The sequence below is a fragment of the Lissotriton vulgaris genome, chromosome 12 (genome assembly GCF_964263255.1).
Source record: "Lissotriton vulgaris chromosome 12, aLisVul1.2, whole genome shotgun sequence".
NCBI lineage: Eukaryota > Metazoa > Chordata > Amphibia > Caudata > Salamandridae > Lissotriton > Lissotriton vulgaris.
In genome coordinates this window covers 343,818,985-343,845,985 of record NC_141700.1, presented here as the reverse complement: position 1 = coordinate 343,845,985, position 27,001 = coordinate 343,818,985, and the positions used below count along the sequence as shown (strand labels likewise).

General features: G+C 42.2%; 1 protein-coding gene across 1 annotated transcript in view; it reads left to right on the top strand.

The window, feature by feature from the left end:
* Window positions 1–27,001, top strand: part of SHCBP1 (SHC binding and spindle associated 1) — a 286,230-nt gene that overhangs the window by 51,323 nt on the left and 207,906 nt on the right. Inside the window, exons 2-3 of the mRNA XM_086945110.1 lie at window positions 195–377; window positions 19,625–19,740. Of these exons, the coding sequence (XP_086801236.1) occupies window positions 195–377; window positions 19,625–19,740 (299 nt within the window). The remainder of the gene's footprint in view (window positions 1–194; window positions 378–19,624; window positions 19,741–27,001) is intronic.

Genomic DNA, 27,001 nt, shown 5'->3' with positions numbered 1-27,001 from the left:
TATGAAAAAATAATTATATATTCAACGTTTTTTTCTTTACATATAATTTGTTGTTTTATTTGAAATAATTGAGCTTTCCCATAGCGTACACCGGGTGAGTAAACGTCACCAAACATTTGAGAATCCCACAGAAAATGGAGGTTTGTTGAGTAAATGTTCCAGTTTTGAATTTTGTCGTGGTATTTTTTTCTCAGATTTGTTCCCTGATGAAGACGAGGATGGCCGCAGTAGCAGCAGTGATTATGGCAGTCATCACCGACCCAGAACTGCTTTAGCGCGACTTGTGCCAGATGGAAATATGCTTTTTCCAGACATATTCCAAACAAACCAACTATTGTTTTATGAGCGGTTCAAAGCCTACCAAGATTATATTCTGGGTATGTTTTAATCTTTAAAAAATATATATATCTTGTTTTTGGTGTTGCTAATGTTACAGATATGATTTTCGACAGTCATTCATAAGGGGCATAAAATCTGGTTGATGCTGATCTCTTGCTCTTTCCTTGGAGATCACATTAAAGGTGTAGTTGTGTGGCTGTAGCAGTGTCTGTAGGGGGTAATACCTCCATAAGCCTTTCTCAGTTTCTTGATGTCTCCGGGCTCAAAATGATCAGTTCCTTGTACCCCAGAGTCCATTATTCCGGCCCCAAAGGCACAGGGCCTGGATGTAAAAGTGAACTGAGAGGCTGTAGGAACTTGCTGTGCCTCGTACTCGCACCCCTGTATATTCAAGCCTGTCCCCGGCTGTAATATTATTTACTGTGCTCTCCCACCACTTATGGCCCGTTAAAAGGAAAACACGCTCTTTCACACATTTATTACACGAGGACCACTATTTCCACCAAAAGGGGGAGCACACACGGAACTGTACTAGGTATTACTAGTTCTGAATTTTATTCCTCATGGCGGTAGGGGTAATTGCAACTTCTGGATTTAGATGCTGCCATAGCAGCGGCAACCCGAGATTATAGCCCAGCAGAATCCCCATTCCTAAATCCGTGGACTTCATAATTGTCTGTCCTAGCGTAGGCCCTAGTAGTATTTCCTGAACCAGTCATACACACAGTTAACTGGAGGCAAGGATAGACGTATCAACGTATTTATATCTTTTAAGGTGCAAAGATGGGGGTAGAAGCTTGCTGTGTGACAGGAGTCCAGCTGAACTCTCCGGTTCCCCAAGCTGTCCTTCTCCTGTTCTTCAGGTTGTAATCCTCAGTTGGAGATACGGGACACCAAGGGATTAGAAAAATAAAAAAAACAAGTCTTGGGCTACTGGACTTATTTTTATACTGAAAAGGGGTTGGGATTGTGCACACCTTCACCCGTATCTTAATCGTGTAGTGCTTAGGTGCGGGATTAAGTGTTTAGTTTTGTGCGCCTCGTACTCCGGACCACCACCCTTTTAATTAGTATAAACGTGCAAACAGTACTTGCCTGTATCCACGACCCTTCGGGGCAGTGGTGAAGGGAGAACCAGCCTCCTTGATTCCCTCGGGAGTACCGGTCTCTGGCACAGTGCTCTGTGAGCGTCGGTCATTGTCCCGGTGCTCCTCCTGTCCTCATGACTCCTACGGTGTTGCTGGTGAACTCGCCTTCTTCTCCTCCTCTTCTTCGGTCTCACTCTGTGGGGTTCGGTTGCGCCGTTGCTCTTCCTTTGCTACGTGCTCTGAACCCCGAACGCCCTCTATTTCCTCTGGTTCTTTTATACCCTCCTCCCTTGCGATAGCGCCTCCGCTGTGTCTCTTATAGACAGGAGTACCTCCCTGGCTTCCTTTGTAGGATAGAACCGCCGACATGTTGGAATTCTGGCGCTCGAGATCGGCGAGCTCATCACATGGTCCTAAATGGTTTATAATATGGTATACTGCATTTGACTATTTTGAAAGATATACATTTGTTTGAGTTCACCTCCATGGACATACCATAAATGAAGGTTAAATAATTCTTTTGTGAGAGGCACCATTTATTGTACACCTGATATGCTTGAAACATTGAAAATTCTTAAAAGTGACAATAAAAGCAGATTGTAGCCACTCCAGTAGCTTGTGATGGTTTGAAAATAATTTTTAGATGTACTCCTTTCTTATTCAATCTAGTGCAAATAACCCCTCAGTGGAAATATCTATTGGAACCATTGTTAATGCAGGTGTATAGAGAACTACTAATTTAAATAGTTTACAACCTTCGTTTTGGATTTCCATCTTGTCCTAGATGGAATTCAATTATTATTGTATTGTGGCCCTAGAATAAAGTGGCAGTAGGAAATCCAAGTCCCACGACAAGGTGCCATTTCTAGGTGACTTTTGTTTAAAGATTTAAATAATGTTTATTGAAAAACATCAGATATGAACATCAAAAGACTATATAGCTGCTCTGTGAATGAAAAGAACTCTAATTCCAAAGAACATGTAAGAAATCACTGAAGCCGAAATACCAAGAGAGCTGTTTCCTCAAAGTTAAATGATTCCCTGGCAACTCAGTCAGAAACGAATCACCAAGCCAAGAGGACAATGCTGAGGAAAAAAGAACATAAAATATCCACTAGCATCAATATATTTATTCAAAACATGAAAACCTACCGCCCGAATTGGAGGAGAGTATAGCAGGAGCAGTGACCAAGCCCACCTCAATAGAACACTAGCCATAAAATTGTTAATAGCTTGTTAATCCTCTGTAAAAGATCTAAGAAATTGTTGCACTCCCCAGATGTCAGAAGTAATAGATCTTACCTTCTCTTTACACCCAGGTTATTGGGGAATTGGAGGGATTCTTCAGTTCCCTTGGCAGTTCAATCGTTCTCCACCTGAAACTAGTGCCATCTGTGAAATGTTGCTTGGTTCATGTCGGAACCAGTTATTTATTTAGGAGGGGGTGGGTACCCATACCAACATAATAAATCCACTCTAGTTATGTTAAAACAAAAGTCTCTAGAGAATTTCTGCCCAATTCCTGGTAGCTGGGCTTGGTTCAAGACTATGGCTTTGTCCCTTAATGTCAGATAGGTCATAGCCAAAGTTTTGATGAGGCCGTTAGTTTTGGCACCAAAAGTTCAGAACCGTAAAAACATGGATTTTGTAGCCGTAATGGACCCTTTCAGGTTGGATAAACTTGCCGCCTCACCCTGGTCCAGGGTTTCGAACTTGCTCTCTTTTTTTTTTTTTGGAAGTCAAAATTTTCCCCCACCCCCAAGCCAAGGCTGGAACTATGTAGCTGGTCAGGGATCCATGTGGCTAGATACCTTCATAGTGAGATCCCTTCAATCATTTGTCGGCACAGTAAAAAAAACTCTGAGCTGGACATCTTGTTTTCTTTCCTGCTTTTGGTGCAACCTTCCTAGAGAGTCTTCAGCACAATTTTTGGTTCCTCTGGAGATGATCAAAATGACTAAGTTCCACTATTGTACAGCTTTTGGGAAACCACTTTCTATTCAGTACTAGAGTCTCCTGCTCCTAATGGGAGAGCACTAGATCACACTCCAGCAGTGTGCAGTCTTCTGGGCAGCTGGGCCATCCTGGAGTTCCTAACTCTTGGAGCCAAGGTTTGGATTCCAGCTGCGAATGTTCAGGATGGCAAAACTAGTTATAGGCCAGTTTTGACTCTGGCAGATCAAAGTACATTTTTTCAAATGTACTTTTCCCTTAAGTTAGGAAAGAAAAAAAAATCCTGTCTAGGCCTGCTCATGGAAAAATCTATCAAAGCCTACACAGTGAAATTGCATAAAGTTTTATTTCACTGTAAGAGCACACTAACCCCAATGTGTAATGTACCCTATATTTTTATATTATCTCGCCATGTGGGCTTATGAGGCGCACTTTAGGGGTGACATGAATGTATTAAATTGGCTTTTCGTACATCGCAAAGCCACTTTTCCTCGTCATGTCATTTCAGTACTTTTAACCAGAAAATGTGGGATCAGTGGGTCACTGGTCCCATCCTTGGGTGCACACTATAATTCCTCTATGATTCACAGAGGTTCCACACATGATTCATTGTTAATTGTTCGTATTTATTTTTTTCTCAAAAAGCATGTTTTGTTGGTTGAATTTATTCCATTCTCAACAGATTAAGTTTATGCTTTGCGTTAATCCAATGCATTTCGGGGCTATAAACTGCCCCTTCATCAGGGAAAAGGTACTGTAACAAAGTTAGATAAAAAAAGGTATAAGCGATAATGAATGGGAACATTATGATGTGTGGTATAGGAAGGATACTGGAGGATGTGAAGGGAGGGGGTGGTGTGAGTAGTTTAAAGGTCACCTTAACAAACTTTTTCGACCCGTGTTAAAAGCATAGTCGTGCTTTAAATGTGGCTTACGTGCGCTGAGGATCGTCAAAATGCACCAGTCTGTTGAAAAGTAAAGGGTGCGTTTCGTAAGTCCGAGTATTAGTAAAGTAGAACAAAAGATTGCGGTTGCCCTTCAAGCAGTGCACTAACCTGTTGAAATTGAGGCTTGAGGTTCTATGTTAGTCCGCTCGTGAACGCCGGTCAGGACGGGGACGTCTGCTGCCGCGTTTAGTCAGTTACGAGTGTTGTGGTCACGTGGGTGATAGATAAGGAAAACAGACTCGCGTAGGCGGTCTAGGTACCGGTACTATGATACACGTATGGAAGTAGGGCGTGTAGAATTAAAAAATAAAGATCAGAAAAATGGGGGGTTCATGCGGTGTCCCACAGGGTAAACTAAACTCCTAATAAAGGTAGTGCGGTTAGTATGAAAAAATGGATATCAAAAATGTCGAGTGGGTGAGGGTTAGTAAACAAACAAGGCAATTGGTCAACCATAAAGGTGAAAATCATTATCTACATAAGGATTGAAGTTATGATACAGTACATGTAATGTATAACGGCAGGAAGCCTGTTAGGGCTCCATTAGCAACACTTATAGATAACAAGAAAGTTCGATTCTATCATTAAGCTTCATTGGCTTCTGTGTAGATAGTCTATGAATCCAGGTATTTTCTCGTTGAAGAAGGTATTTGCTATTGTCTCTTCCTTCCATTTTGGCAATGGTTTCTAGTATGATGAATTTTAATTGGGAAATGTTATGTTTTAGTTCTTTAAAGTGCATGGCAATTGTGGATTTGCTGTTTTTCAATCTTATATTGGACTAGTGTTCTGTTAATCTGATTTTAATTTTCCTTTCAGTCTTACCAATGTAGAGTTTCCCACAGGGACATTTGAGGGCATAGATTACGTTGCTGGAATCACATGTCGCATTAACATGAAGTTTGATTGTGTTGCCCTTCATGGGATGATTGATTGTATTGCCCTTTATGATGCTGTTGCAATTCCCGCAATTGAAACAGGGTTTAGTACCAGTGTATTTGACAGTCACGGTGGGTTTGTACTGAACTAGTTCACCTAAGTTTTGGGCTCTGGTGAATGCAAATAGTGGTGGTTCCAAAAAGATCTGATTAAAATCCGGTTCCAAATTGAGTAGTGACCAATGTTGGTATATGGTTCTTTTGAATTTCGCGGTGGCTGTGGAATATTTTGAAACTACTACAATGCGTGTCTGTTGTTTTTTGAAGCCAGGTTGTAGGAGTTTTTGTCGATCAATATTCAAAATCTTCTGTTTTGATTCTTCAAGGAGGTTCCGTGGATATCCTCTATCCTTGAATTTGGTGACAATTTGTTCTATTCTCTGTGTAGATTTTGCAGAGTTAGATACAATCCTTCTGGCTCTGGCCATTTGTGAAAATGGAAGGTGTCTTTTCAGATTTGGTTCGTGGAAGCTTGTATAGTGGAGCATGTTGTTTCTGTCGGTGGGCTTCACAAACAGAAACAACATGCTCCACTATACAACACTCCTTGAAGAATCAAAACAGAAGATTTTGAATATTGATCGACAAACTCCTACAACCTGGCTTCAAAAAACAACAGACACGCATTGTAGTAGTTTCAAAATATTCCACAGCCACCGCGAAATTTAAAAGAACCATATACCAACATTGGTCACTACTCAATTTGGAACCGGATTTTAATCAGATCTTTTTGGAACCACCACTATTTGCATTCACCAGAGCCCAAAACTTAGGTGAACTAGTTCAGTACAAACCCACCGTGACTGTCAAATACACTGGTACTAAACCCTGTTTCAATTGCGGGAATTGCAACAGCATCATAAAGGGCAATACAATCAATCATCCCATGAAGGACAACACAATCAAACTTCATGTTAATGCGACATGTGATTCCAGCAACGTAATCTATGCCCTCAAATGTCCCTGTGGGAAACTCTACATTGGTAAGACTGAAAGGAAAATTAAAATCAGATTAACAGAACACAAGTCCAATATAAGATTGAAAAACAGCAAATCCACAATTGCCATGCACTTTGAAGAACTAAAACATAACATTTCCCAATTAAAATTCATCATACTGGAAACCATTGCCAAAATGGAAGGAAGAGACAATACCAAATACCTTCTTCAACGAGAAAATACCTGGATTCATAGACTATCTACACAAAAGCCAATGGGGCTTAATGATAGAATCGAACTTTCTTGTTATCTATAAGTGTTGCTAATGGAGCCCTAACAGGCTTCCTGCCGTTATACATTACATGTACTGTATCATAACTTCAATCCTTATGTAGATAATGATTTTCACCTTTATGGTTTACCAATTGCCTTGTTTGTTTACTAACCCTCACCCACTCGACATTTTTGATATCCATTTTTTCATACTAACCGCACTACCTTTATTGGGAGTTTAGTTTACCCTGTGGGACACCGCATGAACCCCCCATTTTTCTGATCTTTATTTTTTAATTCTACACGCCCTACTTCCATACGTGTATCATAGTACCGGTACCTAGACCGCCTACGCGAGTCTGTTTTCCTTATCTATCACCCACGTGACCACAACACTCGTAACTGACTAAATGCGGCAGCAGACGTCCCCGTCCTGACCGGCGTTCACGAGCGGACTAACATAGAACCTCAAGCCTCAATTTCAACAGGTTAGTGCACTGCTTGAAGGGCAACCGCAATCTTTTGTTCTACTTTACTAATACTCGGACTTACGAAACGCACCCTTTACTTTTACACAGACTGGTGCATTTTGACGATCCTCAGCGCACGTAAGCCACATTTAAAGCACGACTATGCTTTTAACACGGGTCGAAAAAGTTTGTTAAGGTGACCTTTAAACTACTCACACCACCCCCTCCCTTCACATCCTCCAGTATCCTTCCTATACCACACATCATAATGTTCCCATTCATTATCGCTTATACCTTTTTTTTATCTAACTTTGTTACAGTACCTTTTCCCTGATGAAGGGGCAGTTTATAGCCCCGAAATGCATTGGATTAACGCAAAGCATAAACTTAATATGTTGAGAATGGAATAAATTCAACCAACAAAACATGCTTTTTGAGAAAAAAATAAATACGAACAATTAACAATGAATCATGTGTGGAACCTCTGTGAATCATAGAGGAATTATAGTGTGCACCCAAGGATGGGACCAGTGACCCACTGATCCCACATTTTCTGGTTACATTTTGACGTTGTGGGACTCCAGACGTTACTTGCGTAGCACCTAAACTTTGACAAACACAAATTTAAACTTATATAAACTCGCTGTGCGTCTACCCAAACTACTTGACATTTCAGTACTTTTGTCATATATGTGGGTGGTGTAAATACACACTGCAGCCCACATATGACATTTAACCATCCATACAATGGGTGCATTTAAGGTACCATTTACAGTGCAGTTATAGGAAAGCTGACCTGGTACATGACGTCCACTAATGTAAGTGGGCATCTTGCACCATTCGAGACAAACCTTATGGTGATTTAAGTTGTATCAGACAACCTTAGAAAGCTATCCAAGTGGCAGCTGTGGAAAGCAGCCTTAGTCTTGAAGGAGAGTAAAGCAGCTTGTTTTACCAGAATGCAATCTTATAGTAAAGATTAAATTACAAGGAACCACACAAAGTATTTATAAAAATATTTATTTATTATATACCACACTCTTGTATGTTACAGTATCTCCTACATGGAGAAAAGCACACAGCACATAATTCCAAAGAAATCACAGTAAATAGCACTAATACAAAGTGGGCCCCCAGGAGGACCAAACCATATACTAAGAAAGTGGTGTAAGAACCAATACTAGAGTCCGGACAATGTTGTGAGGACCTAGAATTGCTGGGGACCCACAGAACCACCCAAGGTAAGTAGATGGGGACCCCACAGAGAGTGTGTGCAGTATGTTAAGATGGCCGAGTGCTCCGTAAAAGTCTATGTGCAAGCCGAGGTTGGAATTTTTAAGATTGGGACCCTTCCGAAACTCTGTGGAAGACATGAGGTTGGAGAGCCACCCCACCCGTGGATACTGTAGTATCCAAGTTACCTATCTGAAGGGTGCCGGGTGCATAGGTGTGAAGTGGATATGGAAACCACCGTCAAACCCAATGGAGGACTTTAGGAAAGTTCCGCTGCTGGATTAGGAGAAAGTGTGCGGAGGACTCCAAATGTGGATTCTTGACCAGGAGTACCCGACAGCAGAGGGGACAGAGTCTATACCACTCTGGAGTGGCCAGGAGACTTGGAAGACAGATCCCCCTCCAATGTCTCGTGCTTCAGGAAGAATGACGGTGACCTTGACTCTGCAGCTGCGAGGACCAGGTGATGCATAAAACATAACATTCCGAAAGCGACGCGAAGCAGCCACGAGTTGAGACAAGAATGTCACGCTGGTGTGTACATACTTCGATGCTCGTAATACACCTTATCTCCTTAAAAACAAGCATTTGCAATGCAAAAGGTCTGGCATTATTAAAGTTTGAGCTATTGGTGTTGCATTATTTAACAATCCCAATAGCTACAACTTTAATAAAACCTATTGCATTGCAAATGCTTGGTCTATGTTAGAGTTGAACTTAAAGTGATATTGCAGAAACCATTATGTATGACACTGAATCTTTAACAGGAATAACAGGACGGAAGATGTTATGACTGGTAATTGCCACAATCTTAATGTGGAGTATAATAACACCGCCCTCTCACACCACTCCTCCCCCCAATAAAAACACAACCATCTGCACGGTCCCAAGCATTTCAATTTGCTTCGATTTATCAACAATTACTAGAAGTAGTAATGTTTTCCATCTGGTTATAGAAAACAAGTGGTGTGAAGCCACACATGTGGTTTCAATTATCACGCCCTTGTCTGGGCACGATAATTGAAACCCCATGTCCTATTGGTGTCTATTATGCACAGGAAGCGCGTAATAGACACCAATAGGCCAGGGGGGGAAGCAATGTGCCCGCCTCTGGCCAATTGAGTGCAGTCTTTTAGAATAAGTCGCACGCAAAGGCCAATGGAGTACTATGGAAGGAAACGCACACGCATGACCGTGTGTGATTTGTGTGATTCCTAGGTTAGGTTCGTATCTATGTTTTTTCACTTAGAAAATATCTCGCACTGCATGGAAGGCAGGAGCCGTACTGCGCACAGCAACGCAGGCACAAGTCCTAAAAGAACTGAGAAAGGAAAGGTTGTCAAAATAAGACGGTAAATTCAAGGGTACATAGTATGAAAAAATAAATACTCATCTACTTTACTACAGATGTGGGAGCGACGGACAATTGGCAGACTATAAAAACTGTCCTGCTATTGGAAAACAAAATCAAAATGCAATAAGATAGGGTATATATGACTGCGTACTCCTAAATCGCGGTGTCATCTTTTTGTATCCAATCTGCTGCTACCCATCTACTCCCTCTGCTGTGTACCCAGGCCTCACTGCTCCCCTTTTCGCTGACAGGGCTCCTTCTACATCATGCCAATAAGAAGTCTCACATTTGGTGCTGAGTCTTGATATCGCTATTACAAAGGACATACTCGTGCACCCATCATCATCGCAGGTTGCTCACCCACTCAGTCCTTGCGGTACCACTAACTCGGTGACCAAAGAGGGCACAAACGTGGTGGTGGGCCCCCCTGTTCTATTGTTCGGGCCTACATGAGGTGTCCGGACCACCAGGACGGGCCACCACAGTGTATGGAATGGGTGCAACTCTAAAATGGCGTAGAGCACGTGCGGCCAGTCTTTTTTTTATTGGTAGGGTCACATGTCTTGTGACGCCTATGCTGGATGGGTGTGGTGTAGGTGTATACCAGCCATGAGGGAGTGGCTGTGGCATTTTGACTACTAGACCTGTGACCAGCAGATCACTACAATGAAAATCTGAACAATGTAGCGTTGTTGTCTTTTCCTGTAAGTGTAAGCGGAGTGGGCTGGCCGGAAGTATGCCAGTGTTGCGTGAGGCTGTGAAGCATGACTCCGGAGCTAAGGGCTTGGCTCCGTCATGAGCTATATGAGAAATCAACTGATTCTAGTGTTTGTGTTGTAGTGCTGCCGTCACCCGGGTCTTAAATGCAAATGTCATTATGTCAGTGAAGTCCCACAACATGGCCAACATGGAAGTTATGAGGTATCACTGACCCTATAATCATCCATAGCTCCATACATAGCAGATGGTGGACATGACGCATTTCTGTGGATATGAATGTTTATTGCACATTCAGTGGATTGTTTTACCTATAGCAATACAGGGTTATGAAACCTTCAGGTTGCGGTTTTTGGCACATGAAGGGTAGCTAATTAGAGTGAAGGTCGTGGTCTGAGTTATGCTGCGCCAACAATTAGGGACATGTGGTTAGTCATGTACACTGTCGAACTTGGTGCTGCAAATCAGTGTTCGAGCTTCGGAGTCGCGTCCACATCCTAATATTGTAGACAAATCATGTAATCTCCGTGTGCCTGAAAGTGTAATGTAAATACGGTGCTCATGTAAAACGCTGAAATACTTTTGGGTCAAGTTCGCGCTATATAAATATGCTTAAAAAAAACTCTGGCAGTCGCAGGCACTTATAAACTTACTATACATTTTGCTTGCAGTACTGTAATGATCCAGTTTCTACTTTCGTACTTGTAGAATGAGCGAGAGAAAGTTACATAACCGAAGTATTTCCTACTGCCAGAGTTAAGATGGTTGCATACGCTGTTTACAGCACAATGTAATGTGGTAGGCCCAGGGGCAGCATTTTACAAACATAATAAATACACAGACACAGATAGATAGTTGAACTGGTACGGGCACGTGTGCTCGACTCCATTTTATTACTAGGGTCACATGTCCAGTGATGTCTGTGCTGGGTGAATGTAGGGTGAGTATAAGCCATTCTTTCGGGAATCGTTGCTGTTGTTAACAAGTACAATAGAAATCATCAAATCATACACAGATATTCCATCATAAAGGGTTTATGACTTGTGCTGCACAAAGGTACGAGCACTACATGTGAAATAATACACAAATTATCGTAAAGGGTCCATGACTTGTGGTGCACTGAGGTAGGGGCAGAAGATCTGAAATCATAAACAAAACATTCTATTATAAAGGGTCCTTGAGTTGTGCTGCACTGACGTAGGGTCACCAGAAGCATTCAGAGTCTTGGGACCCAGCTATGATACGTGATCTGGGCGGGTCGCACTAGGAGCATTGTTTGTTGCCTACCGGGCTGCGTCATCTGTAACCGCTATTCGAACAAAAGATGAAACATGTATGCAATACATTGTCGAAACATGTAGGTATTAGGGACATTATAGTTCAAATTGTGAGCTGTGCTGTCCGCAGTATAGAGTGCCATTCAGTGTTCTTTTGGAGTTGCAAGATGAATTTGGTTATTGTACTAAAACTATAACTGATATAAAACGAGTTCTTGAAGGAAGGATACTAAAAGGATATAGTGTAGGTTTGAGGAACGTTATACTTAGTTTCGTACTGCACTCTACAATTAATTAATGAAGAGACAATTTAGTTGTGAGCCCTGATGACCGCAGTGTAGGCAGGAGGCAGCGGTTACCAAGGGCCCATGGCCACGTGTCATTGAGTAGAGCTGCACAGTATTGTCCATTTATCGTGTGTGCAGCCAGCGATGATAAGTGGTGCACTGAGTTAGTGGCCCCGGAAGCAACCAGGTTCTGCGTGGTCCGGGCAGGCCGGACTGCTAGCAATGTTTCTTATCTTGTGAATTCTGCCTTAATAAGGCCATGTGGTGATGATTTATGGTGCACTGAGTTAGTAGTACCTTTGCGGCTCAGCGTGTACGTACCTTGCGATGATGCGTGGTCCGGGCGGGCCACACTGGGAGCAATGTCTTTTGTCTATTGAATTCTGCATCAATTCGATTTTCAAGTGATAGTATGCCTCATTGCTGACATAAAACTGTTCACTCTTCCTTGTGATGACTTATGGTGCACTGAGTTAGTAGTACCTTTGGCGCTCCCCTTGGACGTACACTGGGATGATGAGTGGTCCGGGGGGGGGGGCATTCTGAGCAGTGTCTTTTGTCTATTGAATTCTGCCTCAATACAGCCATGTGGCAATCACTTATCGTGCACGGAGTTAGTGGTACCTCTGGTGCTCAGCGTGTGTGCACCCTTCGATGATGCTTGGCCCGGGTGGGCCGCACTGGGAGCAATGTCTTTTTTGTCTAAAGAATTGTGCCTTAATAAAGCCACGTGGCAATGACTTGTGGTGCAGTGAGTTAGTGGCACCTGAAGAACTCGGCGTGTGCGCACCCTGCGATGAAGCGTGGTCCTGGCGGGCCGCACTGGTACCATGTGTGTTGGCCACTGGACTGCGTCATCTGCAATCACCATTCTACCTGAATCGTGAGCCCTGGTCTCTGTAGTGTAGATCGAAGGCAGTAGTCCGCACAGACATCGAGGAATGCTTTTTGTCTCATTGTTTAACAAAATCTGAGGATATAGAGTATAATTGTCTCTGCATTAAATAAATCAAGGTTACATTCCGTGCTGTACGCAGTGTAGATTCAAAGCTGAATTAAAGTTGTGAACACTGCTGTCCACAGTGTAGATCGAAGGCAGTAGTTGATACAGACATAAGTCTGCGGTGCTGTGGCGCTGAGTTCGCAGTAGGCATGTGTCGAGGAGGCACGTGGTCATGGCGGCAGCCACGTGGCATGGAGACTGCCATCGCTGTGGCGGAGTCTTTTGTCTTCGCACAAGTGAATCACGCCCAAGGTGTGGCCTATGTATTTATACTCCTACCCTGGAGTTGAATACGTTGGACCAGCCCACTCCGCTTCTGCTTCAAGGGGGAGTGGGGGGGGGACAACACAGCTACATGACCGAGATATTCCCCAGTGTCTGAGATAATATGGTTGCGTCCACTGTGCCGTACACTACACGTATCAATATTATATCTCCACATGGAAATGTTTTTTTTTTTTTTTAGTGAGTTGTGTACAGCATATCACATGTACATTTTGGATTGTGTAAATTGTTGATGTGCGAGTTCCCTCCCTTATACATAGTTGGTTGCCACATCTCTGCAGTTCAGCTATTGTGCGGTTGAGGGGATATGGTATTATGGGACGGTCAGTTGTCCTGTTTTGCGCAGCCTCTAAGGTGGGGGGGAGTGGTCCACGGTTGTGGTGGTGGTGGTGGCGGCGCTGGGTGTTGTGATTTTGTTGGGTGTCTGAGGTGCATGATTAGTACCTCTATCACATATTCGTCTTTAGGTATGGGTGAGAGTTGGGTGTAATTCACGCAGTAGATCGACCTCCTTACACTAGTTAAATGTTGATGTTAATTTGTTACTGGTAAGTGGAGCTATCACCTGTCTTTTTAGGTTGCATTGTAGATTTGGCTGGTTGTTGAAAATATGGGTAAGTGGTGTTTTCGTGTTTTGTTTCTGCTTTGTGGCGATTTTGTTGGCGGAAGGAATCCATGGAAGAGTGGTGATATTTGCAGTTTTTTCTAGGTTGAGAATGGGATGATAATTAAAAAAGATAGAAAAATACAGATATGCTTAATGAACATTATAATTAGAAATTAGCATTTAAAAAATCTTTGAAATTCACTGAAAAAACCATAGGTTTCAGGTATGTTATAGTAAGGAATTAGCATTTAAAATGCCATGCATCATGTGCTCTGTTTACCAGGATACATGGTGAATTCAGTATGGCGCTCTTTATGTGTGAGAAAGGCCAGTGTCTCGGCCGAATAGCGTCACATTTGCTGTTTTAATGGAATAAATATTGTGATTTAAAATTGGATCCTGTGCTGCGTCCGAGCCTATTTTATTTTGAACGGATATTGAGTGGAATATATGCGCAAAGGGAAAAACATTACCTGTTAAATTTTTAGCACGTATATGCCTTTACCATACATGCGTTTACAAGGTAGTGTTGCGGTCATTGTAATTACCGCCTTGTAAAGCCATGCGGGGTAATGTCTTGCGTGGTTCCGTCATACATTCACCTGAGAGGAGAACAAGCCCCCTGACTAGCTAATTTTCACCCATTTTCCTATGCCAAGTCGGCCGGGACCGGATGTGGTATTTCTCCTGGGTCGCATATCTCAAGAGGCAGAGGCCTTTGAAGCCTCCTGCCTTGAAATGCTGATTTAGCCATCCTGCTTGGAAGAGGTGACAACACCCTGGCCATAGCAGGCATTGTTTCTGCCCTCTGAGATCGCAGGCTCTCCCTTCAGGGGGTCAAAAACCTGTCCGTGGTGGCAGGCTGATCTGCACCAGTCAGCCAGGACACCGGTACTCGGTAGGTTTTCAGGGAGCACCTCTAGGGTGCCCTCTGGGTGCATGTATTAATGACTTTATCACTGGAATCAGTGTGGGCTTATTGATATGAGATGTTTGATAGCAAACATCTCTAGTTTCTTTGAAACCATCATGTAGCTGTGTAACTCGTAAACGCCAGTATCTATCACATGTGCTCAAAATGGCTTCCCTGTTCACTTGTAACATTTAAGAATCGACATGACCTCAAAGAGACCTATATGCTCGTGTAGGCATGTCCACGCAGTGCACCCTGACTTAGGGCTGTAAAGCTTTCTGCCAGGGTGACTTATTTATACTGCATGCAGTATCTGAAGGCGTTGCACATGGGGGTGCCTTGTCGTGTCTTCACTTTTCCCTGCGACATGGCACCCAGCCTTCTGTGACAGCTTAAATGTTTGATACTGAGGGGTCACTTAGGGTGGGACAATACATGCTGCAGTCCTAGAGATCCTTTTTTAGCCTCCCTGCTCTAAGTACCAGGGTTACCATTTCGGTAAGGAGTTGCAGGAGGTGCTAAAGGTATTGCCAACTAGGCGAACACTTGTACAGATTTAGGGAAAGAGATCTGGCACTTGCGACCTGGATAGGAGGACCCTAGAGCACTTCTGTCAACATTGTATCAGGTACCAGGAAAAAAGTGAGGGTGACCATGTCAAAAGGGGGGCTCTTTCTTACACTGAGAGAAAAAGGGGGGGTGGGAGACCCCAATAAACCCTTGCGAGCTTGGGCTAATGCAGATAGTAGAGTAAACAGCAAGGGATTTAGTTTCGAATAATTACTTTTCAGTGTATGATTCTATATTCAAATAATCACAGAATCTTATCGAACCAATCAAGAACTGCAACAGTTTAACTTCAATTTAAATGAAAAGATTAGAGCATTAAACCAACATAAATGAGTAAACACTCCACGAGATAGAGATGAGAAAGACACGGAGTAATCATTCTATTGATAAAAAATGTTTTTTTTTATATATTGCTTATTGAGTCAAAAGGTACAGATCAACATTAATGGTTGAAACACAGTGCTGGACAAATGAAAAAGGATTTGTAAAATCAACCTATAATTCATTTGAAAAAAGTCCAATCCTATGTAAATCCAAAAGATGACATTTATTCCATCACAATAAGATAATCAACAATGCAAATTAGTCATAAATAAAGAAAAGGACTATATGGTCGACGTTTCGGGCTCACGGTATGCAGCAGGTTATCTTGAATGCCGCATACTGTGAGCCCCGACAGTCTGCGCTGGAGGTTACTGTTTGGAACTTTGAAGAACTATACAGATAAAGTCCAATACAAAGGGACGACAAAACCATATGAACAGCCTAAAGTAGTTCGGCAATCCATGGCAGAACATCTAGGACCACCTTAGGAAATCGCCTTTGTATGGGTGGATCCATGTAAGGTCACACTTGGACTATATTGTGAAGGGTCACAACTGTTTGTATACTTTACTGTCCTGAAGAAGGTATGAAGTATTTATTCAACCGAAACGTGGGTGGGATGTGGACAGTGGGGTTGGTTTTATTTCAACTACATATACGTATATATTGATTTAAACTTAATTCCCACTTTACACAGGGATATTAGGCCCATTTTCGATATATTTGCGTTAGGTCTTTCATTTTCAAAAAACATGACATCTACATCCTTTCGTATCACACTTTTTGTACATCAGGGTATGTCAGAAAGTTTACTTTACAAAATCCTCAAACTTTGCAATCTGAGCATGAAAAGTAATTGTAGATGTAAACTGACTTTTAACCTCTGTCTCCTAACACTGAATAAATGTGACAAGATAAAAACAAGATTTAAAGGCTCTTTAATGCTCCTTCCCTTTGTGAGTGAACAACACCAGTTTGTCAGCTCCTAGGAAGTGATGAGTAGGCCCGAAATATAGGTCGTCCTGATAAAATATGACTCACAATAGTGAGTGGGCAAGTAGATTTGTTAAGGCCTGCCTAGGCCAGGGTTTCCCAAACTGTGGGTTGTGAGCCGCTGGTGGTTTGCCAGCCTTTTTGTTTGGCCGCAAATGTTCAAGCAATAAATCAAGATGCCTTTAAATTCTCTATCTTGTCACATTTGCTGCACTTTAAAGACAGGTCAGATGTCACAGATGTCTGTCTGTCTTCTGACAAATTGTTGCTTTTTTTTATCATTCAGGAATTGGTGTTTATAAACTCCTCTCACTTTGCAGGCAGAGAAAAGAAAGGAAACTGAATTATGTGACAATATTGCTGAGATACAAGGAGTGTTAGACTTTAGGATGCCTATTTATTTTTTAACCCACAGTAAATGTAAATGAACTGGGAAAGCAAAACTAATGCTAGTTTGTTTTGTAATTCTGAAGTGAGATTAAAACAGATTTCAATAAGATCCGAACACGTCAAGACACTTGACTTGACACAAAATTATAAATATTCCCAAAAACCCAATTTCCACACATTATCCATTGTGTGCAATATAGATTTATCAGTAAAACTGTATGTCGGTTTAAATTTAGTCGCCATTTCAAATAAAAATGTGAGGTCCTTAAATGACAGTGCACTACCACACGATGTTTTAGTTACATTAAACAAGCATTGGCAAAGCCAATAGTTCGCAATTATGCATGAGCTATTGGATTTGCCAATGTATTTTAACCATGTTGTACAACACCTTGGGTGCTGTTCCGCATGGCTAGAAGTTTGTGGCATACAGGGGAGTAAAGTGCATAGAGTTGAGTGGAGTGTCAGAGTAGATCTGAATAGTGTAGATTGAAGCGGTGTACAGTAGCATAATGTTGAGTGGTTCAGAGTGGAGGGCCTCGGAGTGGAGGGGCATAGACTGGAGTATTGGAGAGTTGAGTGACATGGTTTGGAGGGGCAGAGAGTAAAGTAAAGTGTCATAGAGTGCCTTGGAAGGGCGTTGGCGTAGCTTAGAGTGGTGTGTTGTAGAGTGCATTGGCATAGTGTGTTATAGTTTGGAGTGAAGCGTCATGTAGTGGAGCGGCTTGGCATGCCGTGGAATAGTGTCATAGTTTAGAGTGGTGTAGCATAGAGCAGAATAAAGTGTTGAGAAGTGACGTAGTATAGAGTGGAATGCAGTAGGTTGTCATATAGTGAAATATTGTGGAGTGAATTTGAGCATGGTGGTGTGGAGTAGTATGGTGAAGAGTGAAGTGGCATAGAGTGGAGTATTATTGAGTGGAGGGGCGTAGAGTAGTGGTAAGGAGAGTGGTTTATAGTGGAGGAGAATGTCATAGAACAGAGGGCTGTAGAGTGCTGTAGCATGGAGTAAAGTGTTGTGGAGTGGCCTAGAGTGGAGTGGTGTAAAGTTGAATGGGGTAACAGCATGGAGGGGAGTAGAGTGTTGTAGTGTGTCGTAGCATAGAGTAGGCTGGAGTAAAGTGGAGTATGCATGATGTAGTAGCGCACTGCCTTTATGGGCAACCCATTTTCATTAGAAATGGCTATTACATTTGCACAGACCGACAGTTTTACTGATAAAACTATACAGTGCTCATATGATAATGTGTGGTAATGTTATCATCAGGGGCCAGATGTACGACCCTTACATTTTGCGACTCATAAGTTGCATTGCTTAGTGACTAGCAAAATGCAATGTAAAAGTGTCTCAAACCCTGTTAGCGATTCCCAATGGGGTCGCAAATTGCATGCCTCATCAATATTCATGAGACAAGCGCAATTTGCGACCCCATTGAGAATGGCTAGCATTCCCAGGGATGGTGGCCTGATGGGGTCAGCAGACCATGTCTGGGACTGCTTTTGAAATAAAAGAAAACGGGACGCATTTAAAAATAGAAGAATTGAACTTTTCAGTTTCATTTTTTAAGGGCAGGCAGTGGTTCCTGAGACCACTGCCTGCTCTTCAAAAATATTTTACACACACAAAGGGGAAGGCGTCCCATGGGGCACCCCTTCCCGTTAGTGAGTGGTTTACCAACTACTTAAAGTAGATGGTAAACTGCTAGTGTTTTGCGGTACCAATTGCCGTAGCAAAACAATAGTACATGGCAGTGAATCTCTTCATTAGGAAGGGACACCCCTTACTGATAGCGAGAGTCACAAACACTATTTTGCAAGTAACTGACTCGCAAAATAACGTTTGTACCTGCCATTACCCTTTTTTACGGTCGCAAATGGGCCGATCTCCCGTTTGCGCGTGCTAAAAAAGGTCGTACATCTGGCCCCAGGTGTATTGAATTTTTTTAATTTTATTAAGATATGTTTCCACCACACTTCAGTATTACAGCAAATGTGCTTTCCTAATTCTGATATATTCTGAAATATTTGCAGACATTTTACATTTTGCTGTGTGCTAGTAAATGCAATATTCTAGAGTTACTCTCACATGGGCTGGGTACCCAGCAGGACTGTCAAATAAAGCCACTCACTTAGAAGTCAGAAAAAGAAAAAACACAAAGCTGTCTCAGAAGACAGATCCTGACGCGATTTCCGTTTTTGAATGCTCAGTAAATATACCTAGATAAGAACTAAATGTAGGGGCCTGGTTGCAGAAAGGGAGCGCTCATAAACGAATACAAAGAGCTCTGGTGAATAGGCTTCCCTCCAGGGTGGGACAAAGACACGCTGGGCAGCCTAGAACTAATAAAGTCAGCAAATAGAAAGCAAGCAAATGTAAGTTACAAACCACAAAGCCAGTGGTAAGCAATGGGCGAATGCATTCATGGGGCCTGCATTCAGATGCTTCCCAAAATGTCTTAAGCAAAACAGACCATGTGGTAGGGTTCTCCTGACCATTAAAGTTAGGTGGGTTGTGAAAGTTGGTCATTTGAAAATGTGGGTCGTGGTTCTAAAGTTTGGAAAACACTGTTTAAGGCAGTAGTATCGATCACACCCACAGTAATTGTATTTACAAACATGTGAATGGCGACATGTCCAACTGGAGGAAAGATACATAACTAGCAGCTGGAGATGTTAATGCTTTGTCATTTTATGCACTGTTTTTCTCTGCTTGCCTTGTTCCAGCTGACTGTAAACCCTCTGAAGTACGGGAGTTCACAGCGGAGTACTTGGAGAAGGTTCTGGAACCGTCAGGGTGGCAGGCGATCTGGCGCACTGATGTCTTCGAGGTGCTCGTGGAGGTAAAGCCCGTTTGTTCTGTGGGGACGTTTGCTCTCTGTGCTGCTCTCTAGCTGACTTTGGTATTCATAGTTTCACTTCTTGAGCTGATTGAAGCCTGCGTTCAGAGTTAATTGACTGGTGGCTAAAGTATTGGCTCACAAAGAAAGCATTAAGGATTCACTTGCTGAGGGTTGTGCTGTAGGCTCTTTTCGTTGACAGGCTGCTGGATTTGAAGCTGCGAAATATAATTGCATTAGGATTATGTAAATTGGCACCTAGCTTAAATGTAAGTAAAACATATTACGCTCCAACAGCGTAGATGCCCCAGGGCTAATTTGTTTGCATCGCAAATTTGCAGTCAGAAATTTGCTGAACCTCTGGTTTGCATGTGACACTAAATTCCGTGTTTTCATTTCAAGCTCACAATTTGTCATTTTGGAGTGTACAGAAATCAAATTGTTGTATTGATCTATATAAATATCTACTGATTTAATTTAGAGTGTTCATGCCTATAAACGTATGTTGTTGTTTTACAGTTTGGGTTAGCTTTGTTTTGGAGATGGCCTGCACACATTTGACTGTTTTACAAGAAGACTACCCATAACAAGCATTTGCAATGCAATCGGTCTCGCATTTGTGAGAGTTAAAGCTATTGACGCTGTAAATGATAATGTCTTTTACCAATGTATTATGTTTTGGAGTTTAGCAATTGTTAGTTGTGGAATTGTGAGGTGTGGCGTGTATTTGTGTAGTGGAATTATGTGGCATGGTGAATTGATAAGGGTGAGCGCTGTACAGAACAGATAAAATGGAAGATAGAGAGGGATAGGTAGTATGTGCATGGAGTGGTGAATGAACTCCAAATAGAGTATCAGAAAGACAGTGTGATAAAAAAGTGGACAGCAGGCCACAGAGACATAAAGAGTATACCAGTGTACGCAGATGATACCCGAAGAAGAGGAGGAGAGTGTGGGGTTATTATTTATTATTTGTATGGTGTACGAATCATCCCCAGAGGGATCTCTCGGTGCCCCGAGAAGCAGACAACCGTGTATAAACATCAAAACACTAATATATCCATGTTTTTATTTTTTTCTTAAAGGCCATAAATGTAGGACAGGACAGGTCTTCTGGTAGTGCGTTCCAATACTTAGGGGCAACCTAAGAGAAGGCACGACCACCCATCCTACATTTTTTCATTCTCAGTATTTGGAGAAGCTTATTGCCACTAGATCTTAACTGACGGGATGGAGTGTACCATATTAATTTTTTCCTTCAATATTCTGGTCCTGGCCCAACCAAGGCTTTAAAGACCAGACACAGGAGCTTAAAAACTTCTCTTTTCCTCATTGGTAGCCAGTGCAGCTCATTCAGTAATGAGACCGAGTGGGTGCGTGCAGGTTTATTGAGAGCTAGGCGATCTTCCCTCATCCCTACCAACAGGACATTTCCGTAATCTAGCCTGCTCACCAAGATCGCCTGTAGCTGAACCTTTCTCGCGGAGAGAAGAATCCAGGGAAAGATCTGTTTTAGCATGCGGATTAGTCCGAAACATTAACCCAATAATGTCTTAACATGCTCCTCCATGGATAGTTAAGAATCCATTAGAACACCCAGATTTTTTACCCAATTTTTGGGGCGGGGAGCTTCTCCAAGTTCTTCCGGCCACCAGTCCTTGGTCCATATCTGCTCGGCTTTGCCGAACAGTAGGATCTCCGTTTTATTTGAGTTCAATTGCAGGAAGTTCTTTTTCATCCATACTGTGATCTTGGACATGCAAGCCTTGAATCTGTCTCTGGTTCCACCTATGTCCTTCTCTATCGGGACAATAATCTGCGTACCAGATGGTATGGAACCCGCATGATCTAATAACGGAGGCCAAAGACGACCCGTTGATATTGAACAGTGTGGGACTTAGCACAGAGCCCTGGGGGACTCCCTTGTCCACCATTGTGGCCCTGGACACAAAGGTGTCCAGTCGAACACATTGAGATCTTTCCGAGAGGAAGCTCTGTACCCAGTCCAGCGCCCTCCCCTTGACACCAATCCCTCGCAGTTTCTCTAGAAGGATCCTGTGAGAGATGGTGTCAAAAGCTTCTGATAGATCCAGAAGAACCAGCATAGTAGGTGTCCTTTCATCTAACAGCAGCCTGATGGTGTCTGACACTTCAGTTAGTGCAGACTCCGTACTAAAACCTGCACGGAAGCCTGACTGTCGGAAGACCGACTGTGAGGGGTTTAGGAGGTAATGCTTCCAGATAGTTTGACAGTTGATGGTTAACCATAGACTCCATGATTTTTTAGCATAGGGGCAAAAGAGAAATGGGCCTATAATTTAGAAGACCCACCTGATCAGCCGAGGGTTTTTTTGGCAAAGGTTTAATAAAAGCTTTTTTCCATTTCAAAGGAAAAGAGGCAGATGATGAAGATAGATTACAGATGTCTTCAATAGGATTTGCCAGCTCCATCCCGAAGGCAGACATGATGTGAGAAGGAGCCACATCAGCCGGAGAACCTGATTTACTATGTTTTAATAACACGAGGACTTGCTCCATGGTTACAGGATCGAAATGGTCCAGTTTTGAGAGCATGGGCTTATCTGAGACCCAGGTTTCTAACATTTGCTCTGGATTTGAGGCCAAGGAGTTATAGATGTTATCTATTTTGCTAGTGAAATGTTGAGCCAGCTCCTCATAAAAGTCTTGCGACGTAGGACCTGCGATATTGCTCACACTAGGGGTAGTGAATTCCTTAAGAATTCTAAAGAGTTCTTTCGAGGAGCCCTTAGCTTCTGCTATTCGAGTGGCTTAATGTGAACGCCTGGCCAGGTTACAGTTCCTGAGATAGTGCCTGTGTAATACATTATAAGCCAGTCTATCTTCATTTGATTTTGTTTTCCTCCATTTGCGTTCTTTACCTCTGCAGGCTGCTTTCTCGGATTTCAAACTGTCAGAGTACCAGGGTGCGGGGGAGGGTGTTACATATTTGGTTGTTGTTTTTAAGGGAGCAATGATGTCAAAGACCCTGCTCATCTCTGTCTCATGAATAGTTATAGCATTGTTTACATCATTGCACTCCTGAAAGGATGGAGGGGGAAATACTGGCCTAAATGTAGTGGGAAACCATTATAAAAATGGGGTAGCCCATAAGGTATGGACCTGGGTGAATATAATTATAAACAAACAGTGGTCCTGAACCTATAAATTACAGTATTTTGAACAAATCAAGAATGAATCAATATTTGAGTAAGAAAGCAACAATGGTCTGTCTGCTAATTGTAAAGACTGTAATGTCTTTGAAAGAAACCTTACACCACGGTTAGAGAAAATATATTCCTATTTAATTTTTGTATTCATATTTTTGCAATACTTTTTATATCAATAAAAACAGAAAGGTTGCCCCAGAACAGGAGCGTGCAAAGGAAAGATGTGATTCAGAAAATGAAAGCAAGTGAAAAAGGGGAGATAAATAAAGAAATGGTGATTAAGAAATAGTTTGCATTATTTTACAATCAATACTGAACAACATTTTTCATTGTATTGAACACCTGGCCAACAGCATAGTTTTAGCAATCTAATCAAAAAACATTGTATTACATGAGCCTAAGTATCATCAATTTTGCACTGTGTACAATGCTAACAGACAATTGGTCCAAGGTGTATGTATGGAGATGTCGACGTTTCGACTCGACTTATTCCCAAGCGGCGAGTTGGACCTGGGGATTGCGAGTCTTCATCAGGACTAAAGGTAAAATGAGGCAACCAGGGAAAATGAGTAATCCTAAAAAGAAAGAGGAATTGAGGAAAATACTATCCGTGGTGAAAGTGAATGCCTATCCCCCCAAAAATGTGGGGTATGGCAATTTCTCTTACCCTTGATATTAGAGCAAGTGATATGGCGAGATCCGAGTTTACCACAACTCAACAGGTATCCTGTAGAGACAAATTGAAATCCAGGATATATCTAGATCAACTAGTATGCAATTCGTCAATAATTACTATTATGGCCGAGTCATCATATTACCTTGAATTCATATCTTTATCCATGTCAAGGGGACATTGCTTCATATATGACATGGTGTGGGGTACCTACAATTAATTAAATGCCATCAGTATACCATAAGCTAGATCACTGATAGGTACCACGTATTTTTTATGCGAGGCGGCGTAAATTACCTTATTTGCAGATTCAATCAATGTACCCAAGTTGGTAATTTGCGAACTTCCACTCCAGAATTCAAGAAACTCTATGGGAATGACAATGGATCCTCAATCATTATATGCCATTAGTACCACTATATGGCATTCATTAAAGTGCAATAATCAAAGGACTATAAAAACTTTGTGGAGCTTACCTGAATTTAAAATGTACAGTTTTCAGGTAAGTCATGTGCAGAAATACTCCTAATCAATTTCGGGAGGAGCTGTGTGGGGGGGGGACACAAATCAATGAGTTAATTGTCACTCGGGGTGCTAGCGTGGTTGTGTGTGAATATACCAAGCATGTTGAAGGGGTTCACACCTACCCGCTGTTTATTACGATCTCATCGTATTCATCCGAGCCTCACGGTGCTATCGGATGTCCTGGCCGGTCAAGGTCAGTAAAAATGCTGCTCGTTTGGCGGAAAACTGTGTAAGGAAACACACACAGAACTTAGTTTGGGTGTAACCCGGGAGGCGAGTGAGTGCATATATAGGTCGATCAGTCGGTGCAAATGAGCTCTACACCTACCCGCTCTTCCATATAGTGGAAAACGTCTCAGTCCGAGCCTCCAAGTGCTTCAAGACGCCGTCGGTGAACGCAACGGTACTTCCGCGTCAGTAAATACCCAGACTACTGAGCGCAGTCTGCATAGAAAGGGGACTGGTAGTGGCGTATTGCTGAATTTTCCACCTTATGGAAAATTATAGTAAACAGATGGAGAAACAAGATTCCAAATCAGCGCGAGCTGCAAAATCGCCTGAATTTGAAAGGGCCGATATTTGGAATTATTAAGGCTCATTTTCCGAAAACAGGGGTGATATTATTAATGGGTCACTACCCTTACTTGAATATTTATTTTATCACTAAGGGTAAATAGTAAGGACATCCAAAAGATTTTAACGAGTGGAACTCGATTCCTATTGGAGAAATGGAGATGGTCCACGTCAGTACCACTGTGTAGAAATAAATGAAGGACTAGGGAGATGGTTCTGAACCCTTTGATTGTCCTCGATACTGACCGTTCACAATCGAATTGCCACCTAGGCTACACCGCCGCCATTACTCAAATATTTGTTTGCCAATGAGGTTAAATAATGAAATAGAGAGGGACTGGAAAAAGGGGGGTTGCTCGATTCATACTTAGGAATATAAAATGTCCACATTGAATTGTCAGTTCGAGATCGAGTTGGCATATAAGTTGCACATGGTGATCAGATACATCAACATATGATTAATAACAAGGTTACATAAAATGCCATGATGAACCATAGGCGTTATTTGTAACTGGTGATGTAGCTTTTATACATGCTGAGTAGTAGAGAATATCCCTTTTTGAATTATCCTAGGTCCTAACAGTTCACCATCCAGTTAGTATATAAGCTAAACAACGGTGATCAAATACATCGATTGTATTGAATACCATGACAGAACGTAGAGTGTTATTTATAGCTAGCAACATAGCTATGGTTACTTTATCCTCCATTCTCGACTCATGCACCTGGAGCGTCATGAAGATCTCTCATAATTACATAGTTATTTGTAGCTGGTGACATAGCTATATCCATGGTTACTTTATCCTAAATTCTCAAACCATGCAACTAGACGTTACAAAGATCTCTCATGACTACATATACAATATGTTTGTTCTATGAATTGTGTTGACAACATAATGCAATCTAATGAATTTAACAACATAGTATGGTCTGTAATCAAAACATTGGACAATTCAAGACATACCAAAACATACTCCCACCTACTGGGATATAATCATATTCCCAACAGTGCCACCTGTTTGTTCATTTCTTCAAGCTCATTCAACCCCTTATTGACAGTGTTTAGAGTATGTATCCATTTACACTCTCTTCTATTTAAGATGTTATGTAGGTCACCTCCTCTGGGATTGGCTGTTATTTTTTCAATGACCCACCACCGTAGGCTGTTCTCGGGGTGTTCAAATCTGCTGAAATGGTCAACCAATGGTGCACCCTGAACTTTGCACCTTATGCGGCTCATGTGTTGCAGAATCCGACACTTTACTTTCTGTGTGGTCTGACCCACATACAGAAAGCCGCACGGACATGCAACCGCATAAACTACCCAAGAGGTGTTACAGTTAGTATGTTGGATGAGCTTGTATGTTCGCTCATTGTGGTCAAACGTGTTACACTCAAGTGTGAGGGGGCAAGCCTTGCAACTTCCACACTTTCTGTGGCCTTCAACTGGTGTTGCTCCCCAAATCGTCGGTTGGCTCAAAGGTAATTTGTGTGGTAACAGTGCTTTCACCAGGTGGTCCCGAATATTCCTACCCTTACGGAATGCATGTAAAGGTGGCGGCATCCCACCCAATTCACCACTGATTAAATGCCAATGGCGATTTATACATTTTTTGATGCTGTTACTTTTGGTGTTAAATGTTGTAACACAGACCAGCCTGTCTTCCTTGGGTTTTTGAGTGGTGCACAGTAAATGCTCTCGATGGTTATGCCAGGCTCGCTTTCTAGCTTTTTTGAGGAGCCTAATGGGATAACCACGCTCACTCAATCTTAACATCAGGGTGGCAGATTCCTCTAGATAATCGTCCTTTTTGAAACCATTCCGCCGCAACCTCAGGAACTGCCCAAAGGGCAGGTTGTCCCTAAGGTTGCGTGGGTGATGACTTGTATACCTGAGGAGGGTGTTTCGTTCACTGCTTTTTCTAAACAAAGTGGTATATAGCTTACCATCTTCTGTTTTAATTTAGATCTAAAAAATTGATAGACAGTGGGTTTGATTCCAAAGTAAATTGGATATTGTAGGAGCAGGTATTAATCCAATTATGGAAGTCCCTAAGTTCAGGATCCCCACCGTTCCAAATCAAAAGAACGTCATCAATATACCTTACCCACAATAAAATGTTATTGAGGTAAGGATTATATTGATTGAGAACGAATCTGCTTTCATACTCGCTCATATAGATGATGGCAAGATTTGGAGCAAAGCTCGCCCCCATGGCTACTCCGCTTGTTTGGATGTAATATTCATTTTGGAAAACAAAAAAGTTTTTGGTCATTGCAATTTCCAAAAGTTGGACAATGAAGT